This window comes from Acinonyx jubatus, chromosome D1 (genome assembly GCF_027475565.1).
Source record: "Acinonyx jubatus isolate Ajub_Pintada_27869175 chromosome D1, VMU_Ajub_asm_v1.0, whole genome shotgun sequence".
In the NCBI taxonomy this organism is placed as follows: domain Eukaryota; kingdom Metazoa; phylum Chordata; class Mammalia; order Carnivora; family Felidae; genus Acinonyx; species Acinonyx jubatus.
This window is the reverse complement of record NC_069390.1, coordinates 26244481-26256000: the sequence shown is the minus strand read 5'-3', so window position 1 is coordinate 26256000 and position 11520 is coordinate 26244481. Positions and strand designations below refer to the sequence as shown.

Below are 11520 nucleotides of genomic sequence, written 5' to 3'. Positions count from 1 at the left end.
AGAGGCGGGGCCTGGGAGGGTCTTGATGACTGGGCGATCAGGCGGTGCTGCGGGCAGCCCGCGACAAGGCCGGGAAGATGGCGGCCTCCTGGAGGCTGGGCTGTGACCCTCGGGTGCTACGCTACCTCTTGGGCTCCGGCGGCTGCCGAAGACTGGGGCTGGTGAGGGGCGCTTCCGGATGGTCTTTCGGTCGCGGAGCTAGTTGGAGATGGCTTCACAGCACGCAGTGGCTGCGGGGTGAGTGGTCGGGGCTCGCTCAGCTTCTCCGTGTAGCTGAGTAATGGGCCTGGGTCAGGGGCTTTTGGATTCAAGGCCCATCTGGGTGTGGAAGTGCCCGCGGCTCCCGGTTCCTAAGGCCTTTTCTCGGGGAGAGGTCCGCTGACTTGGCCTAGTGCATGCATGCCGCGAAGGGTTTTTCTTGGGAGTTGGGAGATCTTGACTCCATTCCTGGGCCCCTGGTTAGTGTGGCTTCTCTGTGACCTTGCCTTGGAATTTGGGTTATTTGTGACGCGCGGAGAGAGGTCCTAAACGCCTTTCTTTCAAGCCACTTCCCAGTCTCAGGTTCCCCTAAAGCTGTCAGGGTGTCGAAGCTTGCTGAGATTCAAAAGCCACTGGTAGCCATTCTTATTCATTCTCTTGGCCCCTCTCTATTGGGAGATATTTTCTTCCAAGCCTCTCGGGTTGCCCCGCGCGACGACAAGCAAGAGACTTAATTTGTAAATACCTATGACATCACAGACATAGGTCGAGAAGAATGCTTTAAGCAAAACATGCGCTTGAAAGAGTGGAATATTAGGAGGGGAATCATACCAAGAAGTTATTACAGAAAGTAGGCATTAAGTAATGACATTAACAGAATTAACATAATTCTTTTAGTATTTAACAGGAGGTAATATAGTATGCTGGGCATTATTTTTCTTTACATGAGGGTGGGGGGATATGGCTAACATTTTTTGAGTGTGCTGTATTACCTGCCAATCATCTGGCACTTCACAGTCTGAATTTTGATATAAAAAATTAGGGGTAGTAGGCATTGCTTACATATTCTGAGCTACCTGAGACTCAGAAAAAAAAAAGTTACACAGAGTCACACGGTAAGATGAGCACACTGAGATTTTAAGCTTTGGTAATGGGAACAATTTATTTCAGTTTCTTCAGTTGAATATTTCATAAAATACCTCTTGGTGTAGTGGGTTTTTTTAACTGTGTATAGAATTCCCTGTTTTCCCTTTTTCCATTTTGTGAAATATTGAACTTTCCTGTAGCTCCCAGATATTCTGTCTGGGATGGAGCTCAAGTTTTGATATTTTATGGTGGTGTTTGCTGGGCTACACTTTAAGACTCACTACCTTAGAAAATCATGACATAGTAAAAGCTCAGTGTTGCAAATAATTTAGGAAGGTATCCTTTTGTTTTCTTTCAAATTTTTATTTAAATTCTAGTTAGTTAATATAAAGTGTAATACTGGTTTCAGGCATAGAATTTCATGACTTATCACTTATATGTAATACCCAGTGCTCCTCATAACAAGTGCCCTCCTTGATGCCCATCACCCGTTTTGCTCATCCCCCACCCTCCTCCCTCCATCAATCCTCAGTTTGTTCTGTATAGTTAAGAGTCTTTAATGATATGCTTCCCTCTCTCCCTTTTTTTTCTTCCCATGTGTTCATCTGTTTTGATTCTTAAATTCCATATGAATGAAATCTTACGGTATTTGTCTTTCTCTGACTGACTTATTTCGCTTAACATAATACTCCTTCACTCTATCCATGTTGTTGCAAATGGCAAGATTTTATTCTTTTTGAGGGCCGAGTAATATTTCAGTGTGTGTGTGTGTGTGTGTGTGTGTACACTTTATCCATTCATCAGTTGATGGACATTTGGGTTCTTTCCATAATTTGGCTATTGCTGATAATGCTGTGATAAACATAAGGGTGCATATACCCCTCCAGATCTGTATTTTTGTATCCTTTCGGTAAATACTTAGTAGTGCAGTTGCTGGATTGTGGGGTAGTTCTATTTTTAACTTTCTGAGGAAACTCCATACTGTTTCTTAACCTTGTTTGGAAAACATTCTTTTTGTTTGTTTGTTTTTTAATGTTTATTTATTTATTTTTGAGAGAGAGAGATAAAGAGCAAGGTTGGGTCAAGAGAGAGGGAGACAGAATCCCAAGCAGGCTGTGTGCTGTCAGCACAGAGTCTGATGTGGGGCTTGAACTCACAAACTGTGAGAGCATGACTTGAGCCGAAACCAAGAATGAGACGTTTAACCGACTGAGCCAACCAGGCACCCCGGAAAACAGATTCTTTAGAGAATCTTTGAATGCTTTAGACTCTCTCTACAGAAAAAGGAACATAGGTGGTTACAGACAGAAAGGTGCATGCAGTTTCAGGGGTTTTCTTTAGAACCAGTTTAAGGACTTCTGCCTCTGGAAACTCACTTAGGCAGTCCTTATCTGATGCATCATGACATTTTTTTTTAAATTTTTTTTAACATTTATTTATTTTTGAGACAGAAAGAGAGAGAGCGTGAACAGGGGAGGGTCAGAGAAAGAGGGAGACACAGAATCTGAAACAGGCTCCAGGCTCTGAGCTGTCAGCACAGAGCCCGACACGGGGCTCGAACCCACGGACCGCGAGATCATGCATGACCTGAGCCGAAGTCGGACGCTTGACCGACTGAGCCACCCAGGCGCCCCAGATGCATCATGACATTTTACCTACTCCCCTGCACACCATGAACAACTTGGCTCACTCTGCCTGAACATCATCTGTAAGAGGGAGATCACTATATCACATGGAAGCTAAGTTTCCCAGCTCCTCCTTCCTTCATGTATAAGGACTCTGGTGATTATATTGGGCCACCAGGATTCTTTCCCCATCTCAACATGAGCTGTTTAACAACCTTAATTCCTTCTTCAAGCTTAATGCTCCCTTGCCATGTAACATAATGTATTCGCAGGTTCTGGATGTTAGGATGTGGGACATCTTGGAGGAGTGGGGGGTGGGAGGCAGGGTTGTTATTCTGCCTACCTCGGTAGCTGACAGTGTTGTTGGGTAGCTTTAAGTTATTTGGAAATCTTGGTTTTTTTTATTTTCTAATATACGGAGCTAAAATTTGTCTCGTAACTTTCCACATACAGGTTTTTGTCGTGGTAAATACAGGTGGTGGTCCTTGAACTATTTATTTTACAAAGCATGAGTTACATGGTGTTGGCTTGTTTTTCTCTGAGCTTGTTAGAAATTGTAATTTCATAAAACTAAACAGCTATTTGGTAACCTATAGACTATAGGAATTAAGTACACTTACTGAATAATTTCTCTTTTCATACATCTAATCCAGGATCTTCAACTCTGTCCATGGGAGTCATACTTGGAGTACTGGTTTCCTTAAATGGTGTTTGTTGGCAGCATTTTTATGAGCAATGACATGTGTCCCATGCTTAGTGCCATCTATGAATTAGGAAGTGGACCCTCATCAGCCACCATACCACATCTGCCAGCATCATGATCTTGCACTTCCAGCCTCCAGAACTGTGAGAAATAAATGTTGTTTATAAGCCATCCGCCTCAGGTATTTCATGACAGCTGTCCAAATGGACTAACACACTGGGCAATGAGGTCACTAACTCGGAGCACATGTTCACAAGAAAGGTACACGATTGAACAAAATTGGATCTCTTCCAGCAAGAAAGGAGTCGGGGAAGTGGGTTTGAGAAGAACAAGTAGCACTGAGAGCTTACTATGTACCATGCACCCTTCTCAGCACTTTACATGACTTAATTCACTTAATACTCTCAGTGGCTAATGCTGTGCTCTGGTGATAGAACTCCAATTTCAACCCGGCTCTGCCTGACACCAGAACCTGTTTCCTTAACCACAGTCTACTTCAGTGTCAGGTGGTGGCCTGGCCGTAGCCATCAACAGAACAATGTCAGCATGCTGAAACTGTGTTCACCATGTTTATATTCTGTGTGAACACCTCCACTTTTTTTTTTTTTTTAAGTGAAGTGAGAGCTATTTTAGTAATATCTACATTGTGAAATAGTATTTCAGTGATAGTCATGATATCATTTTTTTAGAACAGTTTAACAGTTACAATTCTAGACTGACTGTATAAAGGGTGGCAGAACCCTTTAAGAGTTAGAGTATATGTTAATGTCCTCCTATCTGCAAGTTTCTAATTGATATACAGTTGCCCCTGGAACAACATGGAGGTTAGAAGCATTGACCCCTCCCACCAACGCAGTGGACAATCCATGTATAATTTTGATTGCCCCAAAACTTAAGTACTAATAGCCTGCTGTTGACCAGAAGCCTTACCAATAACATAAACAATGAACGCATATTTTGTGTGTTATACGTATCATCAACCATATTCTTATATACATAACTTTTTCTTAAATGTTTTGGTACTTCTAGGCTATGTGGTTTGTGAGTTCTTTCAAATTGTTGCAGATCTCCAAAAATTTTCCCAATATATTTATTTTTTAAAAATCTGCATGTAAGTGGACCTGTAAATTTCAAACTCATGTTGTTCAAGGGTCAACTGTCCTCCTGAGTGTGCCTAATTGTTAATGTCTTGACCTTCATTTGCCTTTTACAGCCAATGTGTAAATCCCCAAACTTATGCATGTGTCCATTTTTTTTGCTAGACTCTTAAGTAATGGTTTCTTTTTGTCCTGTTCCAAGATTGCAAAATAAATGGATTTAGGTAGAATTTTAATTTTATAATTTAATAGCAAGAAGACCAGTATTGCAAGCTGAAACCTCTTCTGTCGTGTTCAGTTTCTCCCACTCAGAGGAAGTATTTCCATAGCCATTGAGTACCTACAATTCTGGCCAGCTTCCTTACAGATGCACCATTGGATACTAAGTATATGAAAGAATTAGCAGATTCTGTAAACAAAATGGTGGGAATGGTGATTTTATTTTATTTTATTTTATTTTATTTTATTTTATTTTATTTTATTTTATTTTATTTTATTTTATTTATTTTTGTAGTCGGTAAGCAGTACATTTACTATAGCTAGTGATCTTCTCAATACTTTGCTGCAATCAACGGCTTTCTTGTATTACATGAAAAATTTTAGGGAAGAATTAAGGTTGGCACATTTCAGGAGAACTTCCTTGGGATTGTACTAGTGCTAGGTTTTAGGGGAGACACAAGTCTGTTTGAAAACTGATAAAAGTTATACCACTTCTTCAGAAAAATGTGTACGTGCAAAATTTTCTATGTAGTTTCAGGAAACTTGTGGATCTCCCTGTAATTTATCTATAAACACCAGTTAGTCTCCAGCCTATTTCCATAAAATGTCTGTCATTTCCTACAGAAAATAGTGCTATTTTGCAAGGATATTTACCATATCTGAGAACAAGAAGTGAATGTTTTTGTGTAGGGGTTCCCATTATAAGTAAATGGCTAGCGAATACATTTATATAAAGCCAGTTATTTGGAAATCTTGGTTCGAACTATTTCTTCAAATAGAGTGACCTCTTCTGTGGGTTGAAATTTTTCTAATTACTTAAATGCTATTCTAAATCTTCTGTAGGGTCCTGCAGGGAATAGATGGCACCGTAAAAATGGGTAATTTGAGGAGAGTTTACTAGGTGACTACTTTTTGTGAATTCCGGGCGTAGAGGTGGTGCTGTGCTGCGGCAGGGCTATTTAGAGCAAGGTGCTGAGTGGCATCATGAAGAGGCATGGGAAGGGCGCAGTTGCTAGAGCTGGAAAGGAGGGAGCCTGTGGGGAGGATCCTGTGATGGAGGTATGTCCTTCAGTTGAAGGATCTAACTAGCTCAGGTGGCTACATGGGGAGGGAGCTGGGGAAGTAAATACCTTGACCTCCCCCCCCCCCCCCCCCCCGTCTCCGCTCTCCCTTCATCTCCTGCTTCTACTGCCCTGTGGCTGAACCCCGGTGGGTTCAAGGCACAAGGAAGCATGTTGTTGAGGCACACACAGTGGTCTGGGGAAAGTCGAGGGGTAGATTTAGAAGGGCAGACGGGAGATCTCTCCCATCCCCTCCTGCCTCACACCCTTCAGTCCTCTCACTTTGTACTTTAGGTGAGCACTGAAATACCAAGTACTGTATTGTTTATAAATATGGTGGCTCTCATGCTAAGAGAGGAGAAAAGAGCAAGTATAAGTTCTCTGGATTGTGTCCTGAGGCCAGTGCCTTGCACAAGAGTAAGCACAGGGTCTGTGTAACTGACCTGATGTTTAATGGGATTTTTCTGTATACGTTTGAACAACTGGATAGGAATAGAGTCTATATAGCTTATAAGGCTCTTTGGGCGCTTTATACAGGTAGAAAGATTTTGTTTTTGGAGCTGTGGCATCTAATTTTGATTTTTGTTATTTCACTTGTATCACAATTAGAGTCATCCCTGACTCCTTTCGTATGGCACATCTAGTCTATCAGAAATTTCTCTTGGCTCTACCTTTGAGATGTAATCTGACCACTCCTCACCAACTAGCATGGTCTAAGCTACCATGATCTCTGCTCTAGATTATTGCGAGTGTCCCAGGAGGTATCCCTAGCATTACCCTTGGCTCAGTACACTGTTCTCCATGCAGCTTTCACAGTGCTTTTAAATTATAAATTAGATCATGCCAGTTCTCTGCTGCAAACCCTCCAAGGCTTCTTATTAAACTCAGTCTGAGATCTGAATTCTGACTGTGGTTTACAAGGCCCCCTATGGTAGGATCCCTCCGCTCCCTGACTTCAGCGGACCGCATACTTCCTCACTTTCTCACTCCACTCCCATGCGCTGGCTTTCTCTGTGTGTTTGGAACATAGCAACAAGCATACTCTCTGCTCATTCTTTGTGCTTGCTGTTTCCTCTGTTTAGAAGGCTCTTCCATCAGATATTTGCATGGCTTCTTCCATTCATCTCTGCTCATTTTATCAAAGGAGGCCTCTGACCAACTGATAAAATAGTTCTTCCACTGTTACCTGCCTTTCTTTTCTTATTTCTTATCACCACCAGACACATCATGTTTATTTTCTGTCTCCCCTCTTTAGAATGAAAACTCCATGAAAGCAGGAATTTTTGTCTGTTTTCACTTTTGATATCTCCAGCCCCTAGAAGAACACCTAATGCTTGGTAGGGTCTGAATAAATATTTGTTGACTAAACAAGTGAATGAACAAACAGGTGTCCTTGTCTTTCTCCTTTCTTCACTCCACTCCTCTGCCATGAAATGATCTTCCAGAAATGCCTCCCATTTCTCTCTACCACTGGTAGAATGAAGGCCAGACATTTGAAGATTTAATGGAAGGTCCTAGGTGCCTTTTCAGTCTCTCAGGCCAAGAGGTCTCAGTGAGTAAAGGAGAACAGGTAACACATTCATGGGTAGCTTTTTTGGTACCTGAGGCCCCTCTATTTTAATTTTTCTGCAAGGTTTATAGTTGCGACCCTGTCAAAGCAACTGTGCAGTGTTATTTTTTTCTGTAAATTGCAGATTTGTGAAGGTCAGCTGTTTATGTGGAACTGCAAACAAGTTCAGTTTTTAGTTGTGGTATTTGTCTTGCTCAAAAATTCTTTCATAGTTTTCCATTGCAATTTAAATAATGTCAAACTCATTAACGAGGTATTCAAGTTAAGCTATAATAGTGCTGTAACATACGTTTTTAACTTACGTGCCCACTTTTTATGTTCATTCTATTCCACTCTCCAGGCACTCTGAACTGTAATTCCCACCTCCTTCTATGGATGTGATGCTCTCCTCGCCTGGAATGTCTGCTCATTTTCTCACTTTGTTTTTTTTACCTAGCACAAAGTTTTTAAATTAAAAAAAAAAATTGTAGTAAAATATACATAAAATTCACCATGTTAATTATTTTTATGTGTTCAGTTCCATGGCATTAAATACGTCCACGTTGTTGTGCAACCATCGCCACGGTCTTTATCTCTAGAACTTTTTTCATCTTCCCAAACTGAAACCCTGTGTCCCCTAAACAAAATCTCCCCTTTCCTTTCTTTCCCCAGCCCCAGGTGACCACCTTCTTTCTATCACTATGAATGTGCCTGTTCAGAGTATCTCATGCAACTGGAATCCTACATCGTTTGTCTTTTTGTATTTAGCTAATAGCATAGTGGCTTCAGGTTTCATCTGTCCTGTTGCCTGTATTCCAATTTCATTCTTAAGGTTGATCATATTTCATTGTAGTTCTGTAGCACATTTTGTTTATCCATTCATCTGTCGATGTACATTTGGGTTGTTTTCACCTTTTGGCTGCTGTGAATATTGCTCCTGTGAATATGGGTGTACAATATCTGTTCCAGCCCCTGCTCTCCGTTCTTTTGGGTGTATACCCAAAACTAGGAGGCCTGGAGAAAATGGTAATACTTCTGTTTAATTTTTTGAGGAATCCTATGGGTTTCCATAACAGCTGCGCTATTTATTTTACTTTCTCCCCAACAGTGCACAAGGATTCTAATTTCTCCACATCTTGCTAACACTTGTTTTCTGGGGGTTTTATTTGTTAGGATGGGGTGTTTGTTTGTTTGTTTGGTTTGGTTTTTGATTTTTTTGGTAATAGCCATAGCAGGTTTTTTTTTTTCCTTTCTTGATCAGCCCAAGTCTCAGCTTTCATTGCTCTTTAGTACTCTACAGCATTTTTATCTACTACCCTCTAGTACTTGTGTATATATCTTGACTTCCCATTTAAACTGTAATCCTTTGGAGGTCAAGATTCTGGTCTTATATTGGTCTAGGACTAGCATAATGGGAGCTCAGGAGGCATTTACTGAGAGCCTGATTTGCTCCTTAGCTTTGGTAGTGAATGTTACGACAGCACCACTGAAGATCAAACATTTGCTGATGATTTTTTAAAAATGGTCATTTATTTATTTTGGGAGAGAGAGAGAGCACAAGCTGGGGAGAGGGGCAGAGAAAAGGAGAGAGACAATCCCAAGCAAGCTCTGCACTGTCAGCACAGAGCTGGACACGGGGGTCAAACCCACAAACCATGAGATCATGACCTGAGCAGAGATCAAGAGCTTAACCGACTGAGCCACCCAGGTGCCCCCACATTTACTATTGATTTTAATGCGAATTTGGTTTTCAAATGTACACTACAGTTAAAATAGAGATCAAGAGCTAGTGTATTGTAGCTGTGAGAATGAGGCCAGGTTAGGTGAAGGAGAGAGTAGAAAGGAAACCTTCGTGTTTAGGGTTGAGATGTGAAAGGAACAGTGAATCTATTTTTCCATTACTTGAGGAAGGAATTGTAATGCACGATATGGTAATACATATAGCCAACTCCGGATGTGTGCGAGTTCACCCTCTTAACCGTGTCTGTGCTACCTGTCACTAATAATTAGCTAACGTTTTTGAGACTGACTGGCTGTTTGACAGCCCCACCCCCACCCATGAAGACTTTGCACGTGTTAACCTCATTTAATCCTTACAAACTGTTCTACAGAAGAGGCAACTGAGGCACAGAAGGAGTAGGTGACTTGTAAGTGGTGGATCTATACTAAACCTAGGCGGTTTGGTTCCAGCGCCTGTGCTCTAAGTCACTATGGTATGCTGCTGCCGCTTGTTAGGATTTTTATAAAATTAACTAAACATGTTTATTAAATAATAAAATATTTACTTTAACACAGTAATACATGCATATAGTTTAAACAGTCAAATAGTACTGAAAGGTTATGACAATGCAGTAGATCTCCCCATCTCTCCCTGCTTTCCCAGTCTTCTTTCTTACAAGCAATAGGTTTTGTCTCTTAACTTTGTTCCAGCGTTTGTTCGTCTCCCTATTTCTGTGTTACATATTATCTGTGGATGAGTGCTGGTCAGTGCCATCCCCTAGGTTTTCCCTCTCTTGTTCCTCCAGTGTAGTTACGTTGCAATTCTTGGTTAAATCCGCATTCAGTGTTTACACTGAATACATCTTGAGATTGTCCTGCATTGTCCCAAATTATCATTGTTACCTTTCTTACTGTTGGCTTTTCCTGTATTGTTGCCTTAAAATTTTTTCTTTAGTTTTCTCTGATAACTATTGCTGATTCATCCCGCAGTATCTAATAGCTTCTCAGCACAGCTTGCTGTATTGTCAGTCACATCAGATTATCTGCTAATTTCTTTATACACTTCCTGTCTACCCCCACATGTGTAAGTTGATCCTTCATTCTAAAGGTCTTCTCTTCTGCCTTCTCCAGAGAAACAGTCTCCAGTGTCCCAGTCTTCTGTTGAATGAGGATGGGTTGTTACCCAGCACTGGACTGCAGGAGGGGATCCAGTTAGCATTCAGATAGCATTCCCCAGTTCCAAAGGTCCTCGTACAGCTGGTTCCTGGGCGTTGGGGCAATTCTGTTGCATGAACGGGTGATTATCTCAGCTTTCCCCACTGCTGGCTTAGGATTCAGCTTACTGGAATCTCTTTGGACAATAATTACTCATCTCTTTACTTTTCTGCCTCCAAATTTGTGTGCTGTTACTCCTCCTTTTTGCCCTGTCCTTGTGGGGTTTATCTAAAAATGACCAAACAAAAGTACTTTTTTTGTTTGTTTGTTTTGTTTTCTCAGTGTTAGATAAGTTTTGGGCACAGAGTGAAATCGGGTAAACTTACTAGAGAAAACTATTAAAATGTAGATTATAAGAAACAAATAAAAAGCACGTATATACCATCACCAGCCAGAGAACCACTGGTGCCATTCTGGAGCACATCCTTCAGTCCGTGTGTGTACAAGCGAAGCAGGTGGGAAGTGGATGATGCCGCATATACTGTTTGTGGGCCATCTTTTACCACGGCAGGACCTGTAAATGCCATTTTCACAAACTATTACGCATACATTTTCTGTTGTCCATTGACATTTTCAATTTATTCTTACACTGGTACTACACCTAAATCACTGTTTGAGTAAAGAAGACTTCTACGACAAGTACTCATTTTTAAGAAAATTTGCTTTAGTTACTTCATTCTGTGTTATCTCATCCAGCCTGCAGGTGGCACAATTGTTTTATTTTTAACAGAAATTCTAAAGGTTAATTATATGTAATGAGCTCTTGCATTGGAAAGAGAGGCGCTTAAATGAGCAACATCTCTTCCTATTAGAGAAGAAGCAAATTAGTGTTAAGAACAGGGAGGCGCACTAAGAAAGTATTGAATTATTTATTTCTTCATTTGGTCTATCTTCACGATTTTTTGTGTATTTGCATAATAGTCCCTTAAATGGACCAGAGCCTGATGCTCAAGCAATATTCATATGTAAACTGCTGAGTTTCCTTAATTTCTTTCATCAGAGTGATAGGGCTTAGATCTGCTTCATATTAACCACAAAGCAATCTGTTCTGCTTTTATATTTTAAGAGTTTGCATATATTATTACTTTTTTTTTAATCTGGAGATCTTTTAGAGTTGATGTATATATCATCAATTTAAAGCTTTGATATAATTACTGAAGTATGAATGTTTTGTTCTTAGGATAAAAGAAGTTCTTTAGGGAACCAGAAGTAGAAGTAGATTAGTGTACCTTATTTGAAGTTGAAGACAATTATTCTGCAGAAAGAT

General features: G+C 40.7%; 1 protein-coding gene across 2 annotated transcripts in view; it reads left to right on the top strand.

Moving 5' to 3' along the window:
* Nucleotides 1–14: 14 nt before the first annotated feature.
* The window catches only part of PDHX (pyruvate dehydrogenase complex component X), a 71988-nt gene continuing 60482 nt past the window's right edge, over nucleotides 15–11520 (top strand). Inside the window, exon 1 of one of the 2 annotated variants that reach the window (XM_027072907.2) lies at nucleotides 15–237. In XM_027072907.2, the coding sequence (XP_026928708.1) occupies nucleotides 78–237 (160 nt within the window). In that variant the 5' untranslated portion in view covers nucleotides 15–77. The remainder of the gene's footprint in view (nucleotides 238–11520) is intronic. The other variant, XM_027072908.2, reaches the window with a different exon arrangement.